General features: G+C 32.2%; 2 protein-coding genes and 1 long non-coding RNA gene across 4 annotated transcripts; 2 read left to right on the top strand and 1 right to left on the bottom strand.

Annotated features, from left to right (window-relative positions):
- The first annotated feature begins 920 nt into the window (after positions 1-920).
- Positions 921-5,612, top strand: LOC107963808 (subtilisin-like protease SBT3.18). 2 transcript variants are annotated; one of them, XM_016900287.2, is made up of 10 exons: positions 921-1,525; positions 1,611-1,702; positions 1,766-1,863; positions 1,975-2,130; positions 2,330-3,000; positions 3,452-3,519; positions 3,673-3,915; positions 4,065-4,179; positions 4,373-4,586; positions 4,918-5,612. In XM_016900287.2, exons 1-10 carry the CDS (start codon positions 1,442-1,444, stop codon positions 5,496-5,498), a joined length of 2,322 nt encoding a protein of 773 aa, XP_016755776.1. In that variant the 5' UTR covers positions 921-1,441; the 3' UTR covers positions 5,499-5,612. The 2 variants fall into 2 exon arrangements, with proteins under 2 accessions (XP_016755776.1, XP_040962144.1); XM_041106210.1 differs by lacking the exon at positions 921-1,525 and having other exon boundaries at positions 1,607-1,702; positions 1,959-2,130.
- Positions 2,259-3,678, bottom strand: LOC107963809 (uncharacterized). Its single transcript, XR_001702037.2, has 3 exons — positions 3,343-3,678; positions 2,568-3,036; positions 2,259-2,428 (listed from the first exon to the last, which is right to left on the bottom strand). It is a non-coding gene; the product is annotated as an uncharacterized lncRNA (long non-coding RNA).
- A 6,066-nt stretch (positions 5,613-11,678) lies between the features above and the next one.
- On the top strand, positions 11,679-14,494 carry LOC107963806 (pyruvate kinase, cytosolic isozyme-like). The gene is made up of 3 exons (NM_001327740.2): positions 11,679-12,031; positions 12,835-13,293; positions 13,423-14,494. The coding sequence occupies exons 1-3, from the start codon at positions 11,783-11,785 to the stop codon at positions 14,233-14,235; spliced, it is 1,521 nt and encodes a 506-aa protein (NP_001314669.2). The 5' UTR covers positions 11,679-11,782; the 3' UTR covers positions 14,236-14,494.
- The last annotated feature ends 2,969 nt before the right edge of the window (positions 14,495-17,463 follow it).

Here is a 17,463-nt window from a genome sequence, read left to right as displayed (position 1 = left end):
GACCAAGGCACTCACCTTTGTAACTGGGTGGCATTCATTTATTAATTAGAATTGTTAAATTTATAGTTGTTTTATTGATTCTAATACTAGTAGCAAACAACCTAGTTGGATATAAGATAAATATGCATTTTATGTTATGTGGGCATGTCATCTAGTTTAAATAAACTCTGTTTGTGTGTATTTGTTGGTTAGAATTAGGTCTCTCTCGTTTTTAATACTATCAGCAAGCTAAACCCTAAGCGTAAGTATTAAAGTTGTTTACTGATTAGGGAAATAATTAAAACGAGTTTCCCTCTTTTTATTTACTTTACTTGTTTTTATTTGAAAAGATAAAAGTTATTACTAATTTATATAGAAATGATTTGCTCGGTACAATTTGTTAAATTTGTATTTTTTTAATACGATTTTATTTTTGTAAGTCTCGACAACCACACAAGATGACATTCTCATTCTTAAAATAGCTAGGTTAGGTTGACTCCATCTTTGAAGCTTTGCCCTCTTCATGTATAGGGGTATAATTGAAGCACATACAACATATAGATGATTATAGTTTAGTTGGATTACAAGGAAAGAATGAACTTAAAAGGAGCCTTAATTATTCTACTCAAAGGGAAGCATTTGGTACAAGTCTGAACATACCCTTTCTTGTAGATGTTCATTAACCTTACTAAAGCAGTCTATAACCTAAGGAAATTCCCGTTTCCAAGCATCACCAGGTTAAGGCACTATTCATGGTTCATAAAAAAAGTGGCTCAAATGATGTAGAAAAGACCAAAAACAGGACTATTACACTTCGAGGAAAAGAGAAAGAAATTGAAATAATGACAATTCTGCAACATTTATGCTAGTCTCATAATTACATTGATTTCAATGATGCATAATAGCAACTAGATTTGGGCATAGTTTTCGGGTACTTGTAGAATTAGTAGGAAAGCAGAAAGTTTTTCTAAGCTAATTTATAAATGAAACACATGCCTTCAAATGGTACGAGATAAATTGCAGTTATCTCAGTCGCTTAATCAACTATAAAGATAAAAAAGGTGAAGCTGGTGCAAAGGTATTATTCTAGAGAATGATGAAGGGCACATGCATTGCCCTCTATGGTATTCATGGTATATGGTGGAGCTTTATGAAGGTAGTCTTTACTTTTAATTCTAACCTAAGATCATTGATGTATATAGGTGCAACACTAGACAAGTAGGAATATCAAAGTGGTGAGAGGACCATTGGGATTGTTAATTTCATCTTTGTCAACTAACTTTGAAGGGAAAATATAATGATGAATTAAAAGAGGTATGTCAGTGTTGTTGCAGCTTTGAAAGCCTTCAAGAACACGCACTATAACCATCGATCCTTTGGCCGGCCACCAATTTTTCAAAGTTATGTCCTCTACTACACTATTTAACCCCAAACCACCATTATGGTTATTCAATAGAAGACAATGGCTACTTGTCATCTTCAATCCTTCTGGGTCCTATTCCTTGCAGTTTCACTTTATTTTGCTCACACAACATCCACATCTCATGTAATTTTATACCCAATAAAGTGCTTCTTCCACTTAAATGATCATCTCAATATCTGACTAATCTCATGTTATTTTATCCATGCAGGTTTACATAGTTTATTTAGGCATCAACCAATTCCATGACCCCATACTGACTTCCAAGCTTCATATTCAAGTCCTCTCTGACGTGTTTGCCAGGTTTTTGCTTCTAATACTCTAACTTAATCTACAAAATTCCTTCTCTAACTTAATTTCTTTCAGTGAAGAAGATGCCAAGCGGTCCATCCTCTATAGCTACAGCAATAGTTTCTCGGGGTTTTCAGCAAAGCTCAGTTCATCTCAAGCAACCATATTGGCTAGTAATTAGCTAACTTTTCCATTTTATATATAATATATAAAGCTTGCTAGTTCCTGAAGTAAATTTCTGATAAGTAAGAATTGTTGCAATGAAAAGAAAATATTGCGTGCAGGGATGGACAGAGTAGTATCAGTCTTCAGGAGCAAGACACTAAAGTTGCACACAACAAGAAGCTGGGATTTTCTTGGCCTTACTCTGGATGAAACTCTAGTTACTCCGATGGAATTCACCAACGGCCAAGACGTAGTTGTTGGGATCTTTGATACAGGTATTCAACCAGCATATACATATTCCCTCATTTATATATCAAGTTCAAATAAACTCTTTCCCTGCACTAGTTAGTAGCTTCCTTCTTTATACAAATGTAAACAGATTATTGTTGTATAAAAGGAAAGAAAGAGAAAAAGATACTGTAATATTCAATGGCATCCTGCCTTATATGTCTGTAATGTTTTTCAATCTTTAAGGCGTATGGCCAGAATCTGAAAGTTTCCAGGAAAAGCCTGGCATGAGACCAATTCCATCATCTTGGAAAGGAGTATGCGTTGAAGGAGAAAAGTTTGAGCCTGCAAAAGCATGTAACCGCAAATTAATCGGTGCACGTTACTATCTCAAAGGGTTTGAACAAGAGTATGGGCCTCTTAACATGAGCGGTAACCCTGAATATAGATCAGCAAGAGACTTTCTTGGTCATGGAACGCATACCGCTTCTACAGCAGCAGGGTCTATGGTAAAAAATGCTAGCTTCTTTGGAATTGGCCAAGGTACTGCTAGAGGTGGCGCACCTTGGGCAAGGGTTGCAGTGTACAAAATATGCTGGGGCATAAATGGTGTAGGGAGTTGTACAGAAGCTGATATCTTAGCAGCTTTTGATGATGCTTTGCATGACGGAGTTCATGTAATCTCAGCCTCATTTGGTGCAACGCCTCCTTTGTCCCCATTCTTCGCATCAAGTGCAGATATTGGCTCATTCCACGCAATGCAACTTGGTATTGCTGTAGTGTTCTCTGCAGGGAATGATGGTCCAGAGCCATCTCTAGTCCAAAATGTTGCACCATGGTCCCTTTGCGTAGCTGCTTCAACTATTGATAGAAGTTTTCCAACTGAAATTGTCCTTGACAGTAACTTCACCATAATGGTAACTGATATGATCTTTCGCCAAAACCTACAATTCCTACAAATAAAAAATGAGTTTTATTAAAACAAAGAGATTGTAGCACTAGCCAAAGCTAAACAAGCCAAGAAAAAAGTTCAATGCTTAACAAAATATAAACTATGAAAACACTAAAGTCAAACTTAGAGACAAAGTTCCCAAAGATGATCCATAATCCTGCAATAATGCCTTTGAGAGCAAAACAGCACAGGGGTACACCAAAACACTCTAAAAAAGATAGTAAGCTCGTAAGATCAAACCAAATAAATTCTCAAGGAACAAAGGAATTATTTTAGACAAAAAAGAATCAAGATTAGGTTCCATTACCATTTGAGGCATGCCATGAACATTAAATCACCAACTTGTGCCAAGCCGTTCCCTTTATCTACTATGTGCATATGGTATTACTTGTACTGATTTAATCTTAATTCCTTAGGGACAAAGCATAATCAGCAAAGAAATCAAAGGCAGACTGGCGAATGCAATCACTTATTTTGTTGATGGGTGATCTCTCTCTCTTACCTGAATCTGTCAGTGATATATATATATATGTGTGTGTGTGTGTTGTATGCAAAAGTACAAAGGGTTAATCATTTGAAGAAAATAATCAATTCAAACTTCCCTTGCATGAAATTGCTATATGTGTTCTATGTGCAGAGTGTGCAGCTTGGGGAACTGGAACCGAAAACTAGCTACTGGGAGAGTAGTCCTATGCTTTTACACTCCAGGACTAGTGTATGAAATAGCACAAGTAGCCGTTAAAACAGCAAAAGGATTGGGTTTGATCTTTGCCGAACCCTTTACCAAGCCAATTGCGGATGTCGACGATGATATCCCTACACTGCATGTTGACATTAACCAGGGGACTATAATAGGGAACTATCTGGCAGAATCCCTCAAGTATGCAAATTTATCTCAACCAAAGAACAGAAACTATGCACATCTTCTATTCTCCTTCCTTGACATATATATATACAGTAAACATGTCTTACAATTATTTCTGTCATGTGCTGAAAGGGTTTCTATCATGAAATCTTTGTTGAATTCAGGCTACCTGTAGTTCAGATATCACCGAGTAAAACAATCATTGGAAAGTCACCTGCGCCAACCGTAGTGTACTTTTCTTCCAGAGGGCCAAGCTCAATATCACCTGACATTCTCAAGGTATGCACAACTTTCGCATTTGAAAGCAAAAGGAATAAAAGGTTTCAATGTTGTTGCTAAGTGTTCGATTGTTTTTAATTAATTTTACGTTTGACATGAATGATTACTTTCAGTGGTAATGAAGAAACAGGCCAGATGATGATTAGAATAATAACTGCAGGTTTTCTTCTTTTTGGTTTTTATGTAACTGCAGCCAGACATCACTGCTCCAGGAATCAACATATTAGCAGCATGGCCACCACAAACTCCTCCAACTTTACAGCCGAGCGATGACCGCCTTGTGCGATGGAATTTTCAGTCGGGAACATCGATGTCTTGTCCTCACGTTTCAGGAGTGGGCGCTCTTCTCAAATCTGTCCATCCAGGGTGGTCGCCTGCTGCCACTAGATCTGCCATCATGACCACAGGTATCAAACAAATACGGCACAAGTTTTTACTTTTTAGCAAGAGAACTTGTTCTTCGTATCCACCATCACTGCCATGGTTTGAGCGCTTTATCACCATTTGATCTTACTGATCCGAATGTGATGCAATTAACATCTTTCCATTTCCTGTAAGTAGTCATGTTTCACCGCTGTACATCTTCATTAATGCCTAAAATGCTCACAAGTCAACGGCAATGGCAGATAAGGGGATGAATATGATTAACGAACTTTTTATCATTATTATTTTTTCTCATGATGTAAGTGAAAAACAGAGAAATTTGGGGTACCCTGACAATGATTTTGCCCTTCCCAGCTTATACAAGAGACGCAAGCCATGATAGCATTCTAGCTGGTGGATCAATGGCAGGTTCAACCCCTTTCGATATGGGTGCCGGCCACATAAACCCTTTAAAAGCAATGGACCCAGGGCTTATTTACGACATGAAAACCAGTGATTACATTCTCTTCCTCTGCAACACGGGATACACCCAAGAACAAATAGAGAGGATAGTTCTGCCCTCTTCCGGGGTCGATACCAACTGCAAGAACATGCATGGACCAAACGCCAATATAAATTACCCATCCATTAGCGTCCCGAATCTCCGATCCCCCATCACCATCAAAAGGACCGTGAGAAACGTGGGATGTGGGAAGAAAACTACAGTTTATTTCGGTGTTGCCAAGGAGCCTGATGGGGTGGAGGTGGTGATCTGGCCCAGGGTGCTGATTTTTTCGCCCTCCAAGCAAGAAAAGTCGTATTACGTCACTCTGAAGCCATTGAAAAAGTCAGAAGGAAGATACGATTTTGGAGAAATAGTTTGGTCGGATGGTTTCCACCATGTTAGAAGTCCACTGGTCGTCCTTGTCAATAATTCCGATGATTTCACCATCTAATAAGAAGTCACTTTCAGCATTGCAAGTTTGAGCCCTTTCCAACTTTCCATATATTTGGCTTAATACGGTGATTGACAATAACTAGGCCGATTAATAAACGTTTTTCTTCTTTAATCCTCCTGCCTTGTTTGTTTCCCTTTTTTCCTTCAAAATATGTGCACTATAAGCTCAATAAATAAATATGTTTTTATAAATTAATGAAACATGTATATCAATTTACACCATTATAAAATTTGGGTGTCACTTAATTCACACGTTATAGAAATACATAAAACAAAATCGGTCCTATTTTAATCACTCCAACTTATTTTTATGTTAATTCGGTCACCTAAAATATTAAGTGATCAAATTGGTCACTCCACCATTAAATGGTAACAAAAGACTGAAGGTGCATTTTCATGTTAGTTAATCTAAAATTAGGGTAAACTACCCATCAATCATTTTAAATAAGAGTTGTTCCTATTTTCGTCATCCCAAAATTTTTCGCATAAATACATCGTTAATCTTTCGTTACCATTTAACATTAGAGTGACAAATTTTATCAATTTCTTTTTTGAATGATGAAATTAACAAAAAAAAATTGAGATGACCAAAATAGAAATAGCCCCTATTTAAAGTGACTAACGATATAATTAACCCAATTATGCATGGCATAGGATTCTAACATTAATGGACAACAAAGTTTTTATTCAAATGAATATCCTATTGATAAATAATTTGTCTCGTCAAAACCTAAGATAAAAGTCTTTAATATATATGATATGTTACCTCATTAAAAATCTTACCAAGAAAATCTAATTAGACAAAACTTCAATTAAGAAAAAAAGAGTACAACGCATATATACTCTAGCTCATAATGACATCATTTAAGATTTCTAACTCTACGCATTCTAATCTTGTATTTTAGCTTTTTAAATTATAACTTAAACAAATTCCTTAGACATTTATATTACTATTCTTAGGTGAAGAAAAATCTTAGAGAAATATGTTTCTTTTGGTATCTTTTAATATATATTTTATTAGGAAAAAAATTAATAATAAATATATATTTTATTTATTCATAAATTTTGTTAAAATTAAATAATCATAATTATAATAATAATAAATTTATTTGTAAATTGCACACTTACTAATCAGGAATAGACTTGATAAATAGAAATTTTAAAATTATTGTCAAGGATTAACAATAATAATCCTCAGCTAAAACAATTAAAGATGTTTTTTTTTTTACTTAGCTTTTAAAAATGGATAAATAAATAGAGAAGATGAACCTCTATTTATACTACTGGGTGGGAGCAATTTTTTTCTTAAACCAATATTGAATTTAAAAGCATTTAATAAAAATAAATTGAAATAAATTATATTTAAAAGAAAAATGCAAGTTAATACTAATTAAACTTACATTAAATGTTTTTTCCTTAATTTCCTTTGATATTAAAAGAAGTAGTTTCTTTTAATATATATATATTGGTTAAAATAATCCAACAATCCCCCACATATTTTAATAAAAATATTTAATTAATTTTCAAATATATACATAATGTAGGTGACAATGGTTTAAACCTACATTTGTGTTCAATAATCTCTGTTTCAAAGCCAATAGTAAACTAAATCTTGAACTAAGGTTACTTTAGGGAAACAAAGTATTGTATCATACACATAGATTTTCTATTTTCATCAACCCTCACATGAACGAAAATCTTCTTACCAGTAATAAGACTCAAAGATTTGCAGAGAGAAATTTGTATTGGAAGAATACTACAACAGGAAAAGTAACTTTTGGCTTTGAACTTTTCTTAGTGAAGGATTTGATTTACTCGGCTAAGTAGTGAATTTGATGTCTTGAATTATCTACCCTTTTAGTGTAAAGCAAGACAAATACTCACATAGCTTCTGCTTTGAAATTCTTTTGTTCTCATGATTGTGCTCATTTTGGCCCTGAACACCTCTTGTTTTCATGAATGCTTTAGAGAATTTCGTCTTTTAGGAATTCTCAAAGAAACGGTCACACTTCTCATTCATATAAGTAATTTCTCATTAAGAGTATTCTGCTTATATACCCCAATTGGAAACCAAGCCATAAGAATCATTAAGGCTACAACTCATCCTTATCACTTTGTAGTTAGCACTTTTGTTTTTCACCACAGGAGTAGACAAGAAATAATAATAACTTCCAAGTGCTACTAAAAGTGCAATATGACTTAGTTTTCCCTTTAAATTTAGATTTTGAAATCTCCAGTTAATTAGGTAAGGTTACCATTATAACACTTTTTTATTTTTTTTAAAGGCTTTTTAGGTCCGTCCCCGTAATGAATTATACCTCGTCTCTCTTGTTAAATTTTTCGTTAACGAATTCACAATATTTTCCCTTAATTTTACATAATCAATCGAAATTACTTCATTTGAGAGCAAGTGTTTAATTGTGTTATATATGTGACGAATATGTCTAAACTTACCACAATATATGCTACTTTGAGCCCTTCCATGCTTCTTTTGATGCAAATTTTGCAAAATAATAAAAATGGTGCAACAATAGGGATTTGAACTTGGGTTTTAAAGAACATTTCATTAACACTTAATCAACAAACTAATACCTCATTTATCTCCTAAAAATGCACAGATAATCTCAAGAATTATGGCATGACCAGTCTTTCTCGATCCACAAGCCTAATTCTACTAACCCCCTATTTTTGGGATGTGACAATATCATTCAATTTTTGTTGTCCCATATATGTCATAGAAAAAGAATCATGCAAGTTCTTATTTTTTTGTTGCCCCTGTTTTCAAAGTTTTCAACTTTTTTCATGTTTTTTCTGTTTTATTTCAAATTAGTCTTTAATTGTTTCCAAACTATTTTTAAGGTTTTATAAGTCGATTAAGGTCTATAAGTATATATATATGTTATGTTTAATGTGTGGATTGAATATTGGTATTTAAACTAATATTTAAATGGTTTTATGATGTCATTTGATTGAAGACAAGTTAAGGGTATTACATTATATGTTTTGGTACTTAAAGATAATAATATTAACTTTTTAGTGTTTAATTCGGGGTTTAGATTTAATAATGTTGACTAACTAATAATAGTAACAATTAACTTTCATCAAATCAACCTTAAAATCTAAATCAAATCACATCTGTGATATTGTATTTGACAATTTAAATATAAAATTCAACAAATTCACAATTAATATTAAATTTATTCTATTAAAAAATCATTAAAAAATAAAACATAATAATATTAGTAATTATTTTTTATCAAATCAATCTTATAACTCAAATTAAACACTAAAAGGTTAACATTGTTACTTTTGGGTAATAAAATTTATATTTTTTGTCAAATACAAGTATCATATTGAATAAAAAAAATAGCACATATACCTCATAAAAAAGTATCAAACTCGAGTACCAAATAATATATTAAGTTTTTATTTTAATATTGTTAATGGTGGTTTGTTTTAATAAGAGAAATTTGAAGTAGAGTTTATTTAAAAAATTTGTAGAAAAGATGAGGAAGAAAGGATTGAGATTGAGAGATGATATTTTTATTTTTAATTTAATTTTATCGAATCTTAATTTTAAATATTTTATTTAATTAAAAAGATCACCACATATTATTTGATTGGTTCAAAGAGTTTTTTTTTAATGAGGGTTAGTTGTTGGTACCTAAAGTGATCACAGAAAGTACCTAAATAGAAAAAGTTATATAATTTAGGTACCTATTTTTCAAAGAATCCTTTTTAAGATTACTTAAAAATAATAATATTAAGTATTATAAATTGCTTCAATAGTCTTCTATATATAAATTTTATTTTAAATTTGAAATACTAAACTTACTTAAATAAAATTTAAAATAATAAAAAATATTTAGATATTATTAATAAACATTACAATTTACAAATACTAGTTTTTTTTTTACCCATGCATCGTATTAACTAAATTACATTTAATTGTTTCTTAAATTTTTTCATAAATTTGGAGAAGTTTCATTAATAATATATAATTTTAATTTTAAAAACATGATAATTGATATTAGACTAAATTTAAATAAATAATATTTTAAAATTATTTTTAAAAATTAAATATTATAACAATAGATTGTGTGAAATTCTATTTTTATATGTAATTTCTAACTTGATTTTATTTATTAATTAGTGAATGTAGAGTGTTAATTAAATCTAAATATTGTGACCACTTCTAAATTATTGTAATATTATTTATATTTTAAATATCTATTTTAAATTTATATATAAATATCTCAAATATAATTATTTTTATATGTGAAATATTTCAAATAATTATTTCAAATATAATTATTTTTATATATTCAAATTTACCATACACATATAAGTAGGTGAAAAATAATAATATTTGAAATAATTATTTTTATAACATTAAAAATTTTCATACTTACAATATACATGAAAAAAATAAATATTTAATATATAAAATTATATATAAAGAAAAATAAAAAATTAGTTGATATTTTTAAATTAATATATATTTAACATAATAATATATATAAAAAAACATGTTTTCATTATATAATTACATATTTATTATTTTGTCTATATAAATAAAGCAATTATTAGTTAAAGAGTAAAAATAAAATTAAATAAATAACTTAAAAACATGTTTATTAATTAAAAACATGAAAATAACATGCTTATTTATTTTTTTAAAAAAGCTTGAAACAACGTGCATTAAAAAAAACCCAAATAAATAAGGAAAATGATTTAAACCTAAACATTTGAATGGAAATCACAAACATTTATCCATTTAAATAAAGAAGTTGATCCTCAAAGGAAAGCGCATTTAGTATAAAGTGCTTCATGAAAAATCCTTTTTACGAGAGTGTCTTTTTTACCATGCCAATTCTTAAAATCAATTTATTTAATGATCTACTTCATTATTATTTTTTTAAAAGTAACATTTACCACTAATTTTGCCTTAAAAATAAATTTTATTTTATTTTATTTTTATTAATTTTTCAAGTATTGATTAGTAATTTATCTGTCACCCAATTAAGAAAAGGATACAAAATGGTCACTCAACCATTCAATTTTATTTCTTTGTCACTAACTAGCTAACAGTAGTATCTTTTAAAATTGTCATAATAACAATACTTAACATTTATAAATTATGTCAATTTAGTTTTGATTCTAAAAAAATTTAACCTTCAACATTTACATATTATGTAATTTAGTTTGCTTTTCTAGTTTTGGTTTTTTAGGTGTTCCCATTTTTTGTATCTTTTTAATTAAATATAGCTAACAAATTTATTTTTTTAGTGTTTAGGAAAAAGAGTCACATAAAAAAGTAAAATTATAAAAAAAAATTAAATTACATAATGTATAAATATTAAAGATTAATTCTTTTTTTAAATCAAGAATAAATTGATACAATATATAAATGTTGGGGTATATCACTTTTAAAAAACTACCACTATTAGTTTACTAGTGATAAAAAAGATAAAATTAAATAACCGGTAATAATTTTATGATTTTCATAATTGATAAAAATAATTTTAGTTTCATATTAAAATATGAAATTTTGCCTTTAGAAAACTCTTTCTTTCGCAAAAAAATATGTGTTATTTTGATAATTAATTTAGAAAGAGTATTATTTGGGATTTTTTTTTATGTTATTAGGATAAAAGAAACGAAATATTGAGGAAAAAGGAAAAATCTATGGGCAGGGGTGCATAGTTTGCGTTGGTTCAGACCCATGGTATGTGTTAAAGCTTGTCCAACTGATTTGACATTCCTGCTGTTAAAAGACGAGGCAGGAGAAGGGCGAGACGAGGGAGATTTTTAGTGGCTCAAAGAAACATCGAATGTATGAATGAATGTAGTGGCCTTAGCGTTTCCACTTGGGAAATTCCAGTTGTCGCTCCGCCTTTTCATGGTTGTTGGGTCAAATAACAATAACCTCGGAAACCCGGAAAGGCTAAAACTGTCCAATGAGGCATGACCAATGTCAAGTCAAAAATCAACTAAATCTATTGTTGTTCAAAAATGCATCACAATTAAAAAAATGGAAATTGAAGGAATAGGTTCTGCCTTTGCAGGGATTCCAGCCTTGTTCCTCAAGCAATACCAAAGGTCCAAAACCAAACCAACAAAGCAAAGCTCTTTTTTTTTTAAATAAATAAATACTAAAACAAAAGTCGTCAAACGCGACTCTCTGCTCTCATCTAATTTTCAACCTTTACTCTTCTGTGTGAGGAGAAAAAGGAAAAACCTTTCCACAAATCTCTATCTGCATCTGCTTTGAAACTAAAAATGGAAATCAATAACCACCATGAAGGAGGTTTCGAAATGGAGAAGAAGCCCAAGACGAAGATCGTATGCACTCTGGGTCCTGCATCCAGGTCCGTCCCTATGATCGAGAAGCTGTTGAGGGCAGGCATGAACGTCGCTCGTTTCAACTTCTCTCATGGATCTCATGCCTACCATCAGGAAACCCTTGACAATCTCAGGGCAGCTATGCTCAACACCGGTATTCTCTGCGCCGTCATGCTCGATACTAAGGCTCGTATTCCTTTTTTTCTTTTCTTTCTTTTAATCCTTTAATTTCACTTGTTACTTTAGTTTAACCTCTCTTCGCTCCTTTTTTTTGCTTGGATCCGACTGCTTGTTTCTTCTGTTCCCAACATCAGTAGGATCACAGATCTAAATTTCAATCTGTATGCTTCAATAGTTTTCTTGGAAAACAGTCAAAAGTGCTCAAGGATAAGTTCCAACTCTTCCATTTGCGACTTTTGAGATTAAGCCAAATCGAAGGACGTTAGCCTTTTAATAGACCATAAGTTCAATTATGCAAGAATCAACTGCCTTTGTTAGTATATTTCAGGGATTGCATACTCTTGTTAGCATACGATTATGAAGTTTAAACATAATCGGCCACGAAAAGGTAATGTTTGCGATTGTTTTCTTTTGTGATTGACCCGGTAGCCAACTAGAGAAGAATAGATGGTAATGATGATGATTTTGTGATTGCATACTTTTGATTTGATGACTGATGCTATTTGCTTATAAGCCACCGTTATTATTCTTCATAAAGCCAACGCTTGGGTTCAACGCCTCCCAAGATCCTCCAAATATATGAAAAACATAAAAGAATCTGAACATACCCCTGTTACTAACATAGAAATCTATCAGAAACTGCTTTATCCTTTTTTTCTTTAAACATAGGATATCTGAAGAGCTCTGTGTATTTGCACAACCAGTGTCCGTAATCTTTTATAAAGTATGGAATTTTATTGATTTTTGTCTTGATTACAACATGGTAAAGCTGATTAATTGTAACTGTTTCTTCGTATGTAAACTTCCAGGGTCCCGAGATCCGAACTGGTTTTCTTAAGGATGGAAAAATTCAACTCAAACAGGGTCAAGAAATCACCATAACAACTGACTATAGCATAAAGGGTGATGAGACACTGATAAGTATGAGTTACAAAAAGTTGGCCGAGGATGTCAAACCAGGGATGGTCATACTTTGTGCAGATGGGACAATCTCTTTTACAGTCTTATCTTGTGACAAACAAAAGGGTTTGGTTCACTGTCGCTGTGAGAATTCTGCAGTTCTTGGTGAGAGGAAGAACGTTAATCTTCCAGGGGTCGTTGTTGACCTCCCAACCTTGACTGAAAAGGACAAGGAAGATATCTTGGAATGGGGAGTTCCGAACCAAATTGACATGATTGCTCTTTCTTTTGTTCGAAAAGGATCAGACCTCGTGGAGGTTCGGAAGCTGCTTGGAAAGCATGCTAAGAATATTCTTCTAATGTCGAAGGTATGTCTGAAGAATTTTAGACATGATTTTTATTCTGTTTACATTTTGCTAGCAGAGATTTTTGAAGAAGCAAATCATATAATAGTGGGATCCAATGGTTGTTTTCTTCCCTTTAAAATTCTATGGCAGGTTGAAAATCAAGAAGGGGTAGCAAATTTTGATGACATCCTTACAAATTCAGATGCATTTATGGTGGCACGAGGTGACCTTGGAATGGAGATTCCCATTGAAAAGATATTTCTGGCACAGAAGGTGATGATTTACAAGTGTAACATCCAAGGAAAACCTGTTGTCACTGCAACACAGATGTTGGAATCCATGATAAAGTCTCCCCGGCCAACTAGGGCTGAGGCCACTGATGTTGCCAATGCAGTTCTTGATGGCACAGACTGTGTGATGTTAAGTGGTGAAACCGCAGCTGGAGCTTACCCGGAACTTGCTGTTCAGACCATGGCCAAAATATGTGTAGAAGCAGAAAGCACTCTTGATTATGGAGATGTCTTCAAAAGGATTATGGAACACTCGCTAGTGCCAATGAGTCCGTTAGAAAGCCTGGCTTCTTCAGCTGTTAGAACAGCAAATTCAGCAAAAGCATCTCTTATATTGGTCTTAACCAGGGGAGGAAGTACTGCAAAGCTGGTGGCTAAGTATAGGCCTGGAATGCCCATTTTATCCATGGTTGTCCCTGAGATCCAGACTGATTCGTTCGATTGGTCGTGCAGCGATGAAGCTCCAGCAAGGCACAGCTTAGTGTATCGGGGTTTGATCCCAGTTTTATATGCTGGATCTGCCAGAGCTTCTCATGAAGAGACAACAGAGGAAGCATTGGAGTTTGCTATTCAGCATGCCAAGGCAAAGGGATTATGCCAAAATGGGGATTCGATTGTTGCTCTGCATCGGATTGGGACTGCATCCGTGATCAAGATCTTGACTGCAAAGTGATTTTTGGTTCGCATTTTCAATGTCATTTTTTGGGAGGTTCCCTGGTACAAGGGGTAAGACACTGCTATTCTTATGCATCAGCTTTTTGATGTTCTCTTTTTGGATGAGAAACAAAACTCATTAAGATCACAAGTATAATGTCATGACTATTTTTGGTGTTCCCTGGTAAAAAGAAAAAAGGAAGTGTGATTTTTGGTTCACGTTTTGAATGTTTTACGTAACTATGTTTTTATGGACATTTTGATTCCTTTTGAACTTACAACTGTTTTTGCTTTGCATATCTCCATATACTGTACCTCTGTTGGTACGCCATGTTTGATGCAACCGGGGGAGTTGCTGTTTTTGCTGGTTTTTCTAATTGATGCTGTGGATGCTCTTCTATACTATTTACTTTACTTTTTTAAAAATTAGTAGCGAGATTAGGTCTAGAGTCTAGCTAAATGTTAGGTAATAATAACTTCGCTATTAAAACAAAAATAAAAGAAAGAAATGGAATGGTAGGACTTGAATGTTAGGTAAAGTTATTTGCTTGATCAAAATCTACATCTGATTAATAAATAGGATTTCCCTTGTGCGGACTAGAGTTGTCCGTAGGTTGAGCCAGATTGGATCAGGCGCCCGTCAACGTCTTTCATTTATTTTGTTCTTGATTCCCTTTCCGATGGAGTTTCATTTTCAATGTTATTTAATGTTTGTAGTAATCTTCCTAGTTGTTTAGAACCGTCATTATTGGCGGATAAACATGGTTGTGTTATATTATATATCAAGCTCGACTCTTCTAATGTTTTATAATCCTTTTTCTTCCCAAAAGAAAGGGGTTGAGTAAAATTATATTGAGTTTACGTTTTAAATGATGTGTTATTTTTATTTGGGATTAGATCCAAGTATAAATATTATAATTGGACCGAAATTAAATTTTACTTAATCGAAATGATTTGATTAAATTGTGAAATTAGCTCGATTCAGTCATTTAAGTTAGTTTTAATCGTTAACTATAATAGATTATTTATCTATTTTTAAAATTATTAATGCATATATATATAACTTTAATATAGTATAGATTATATGATATGATATGATATAGCATTACATGATATAATAAACAATACATATATAACAGTTAATATATTATGTATTGCTAGTATAACATATGATAGAATATTACATAAATTTATAACTATTAATGCACGCACATATATATATATATATGATATTAATCTATCTAAAATCAATCACATATATATATAATTTGATTTGATTGAATTGCCTTAATTTGATCAATTAAATTGATTTCTAATCATTAACTATAATAGATGATCAATAGAATAATATAGGATAGAGTTATTACTAAAAGTATTAATATATGTATATATATAACTCTTTGTGTAATTAATATTTTAACAATAAAATCATTGAATAGTATTACGTAAAATAATAATATACATTACAGTATCAGTAGTTATGTAAAACTTATTATATTTCAATAAATGTATATAATTAGTAATATATTAAATGCTATTAAAATTTTAATATCAACTAGTACAAGTCAATAAGCATCAGTATAAGTTGGTATCAGATGAAATTAGTCAAAATACATCGAAATTGTCAAAACACACCTAAATCTTAATCATAACGGAACTTAGATTACTTGTATCAATTGAGGAACTGATTGATACATACCGACTAATAGAGTACCAACTACTATGATCTCTATTAAATATATATATAATTTATGCTTTTTGCAAGACGAATTTGAATTGTGTTGTTAAATATAAAAGTAAAATGAATTATTATATTGAATTCAAAATTATTTAAAACTTAGAAATTTTAGAAAATTTAAAAATATTTAAATATGTCCACTCAATCCAAAGAATCTTAATCTAAAAGAATCTGAATTAAGAAAACTTAAACCTGAAAAACCCGAGTTTGAGAAAATTCAAATCCATACTTATGTGAGGAGAAAAAAATCCAAACTTGAGACATTCAGTCCGAGAAAAACCTGATCCAGGCTACTCGAACAGTTGGTTTACCCTCCTCTAGGTATCAGTTATTTCTATGGGAGGTTTTTACCTTCAACTTCTTATTGTGAAGACGAAGTTGTGTATCACTTGCATTCCCCTTTTTAGCTTGGTTTTGGGTCTCTCCTTTCTAGAAATCCATTCCTGGTTCTCCACGAACTTGGCATCCATGTTTTTCTTTTGTTCTTCCCACCCGAGGTATAGAATCATTGGCAATCTTCATCATCTCCATGTCCATATGTGATTGTAATGCCAACCATCAGTTTTCTCAGTTTATCTTGCAAAGAAAAAAGGAGAAATTTTGGATTTCATTCAACGTAATTCTTGCCGGTAGAATTGTAGTCAATACTATATCCTTAGGAGCTCATTCTCCCATCAATGTTATCCAACTTAACAGAATCATCCTATTCCTATAGCCGTATCACCTCATTCTCCCACAACTTCACTTTTAACTTTCATCACATTCTGATCAGTCAACCTCGTTGTAAGGTTTGCAGACAAGAGGATAGTTGAAACAATTTTTTGTCTCTTTGGTGTTTTGAAGTTTTTTCTTTTCCCTATTATTCAAGGACCTGAAACTTTATCAAGCTTGTTATAGAGAAGCTCATAACCCAAAATCCAACCCAACCTTGTGACCCATAACGCAATCTCGCAAGGTGAACACGATGGAATGCCTTGCAAGGCCAGCTCCTCGTGAGAGAGATATGCCAACACTCCTTGCAACCTTGCAAGGCGGGACACATGAACATGTACGATGATTTTTGGATACGAATCCTGTCGGAAAGATACGTCCAGCATACATGTCAAACCTAAAGGGGAGTACATGTCGTCCTGAGTTATATGCATGACACCTAATTACCCTCTAATATGTCACATCAAGTGATCAATGCCTTATAAATAAATAAGAATCAGTCCCTAAAGGAGGTAGAGAAAACAAATCTCAACAAAGCCTAAATTTTTAAATAAATAAATAAGTGAGATTAATTTTTTTTTAAAATTAAGAATGTAAGACTAAATGTGCAAAGAGTACAGAAACTTAAACAAAACTTGACCATTCTCTTAGCCAAAATGTCTCATCCAGGTGCCGACGAATTTAGTCGATACTAGATTCTAAAGTTATTCTTTCCCTTCCCCCTTCCCATTCCCACAAGCATCATTTACAACACAGATGAAACTTTCAACCAGCCCAAGCAAGCAAATAATAAATAAA

Source organism: Gossypium hirsutum, chromosome A03 (assembly GCF_007990345.1).
Source record: "Gossypium hirsutum isolate 1008001.06 chromosome A03, Gossypium_hirsutum_v2.1, whole genome shotgun sequence".
NCBI classification, from domain to species: Eukaryota; Viridiplantae; Streptophyta; class Magnoliopsida; order Malvales; family Malvaceae; genus Gossypium; species Gossypium hirsutum.
The sequence above is the reverse complement of the archived record's forward strand: the minus strand, read 5'-3'. Positions and strand labels throughout refer to the sequence as shown.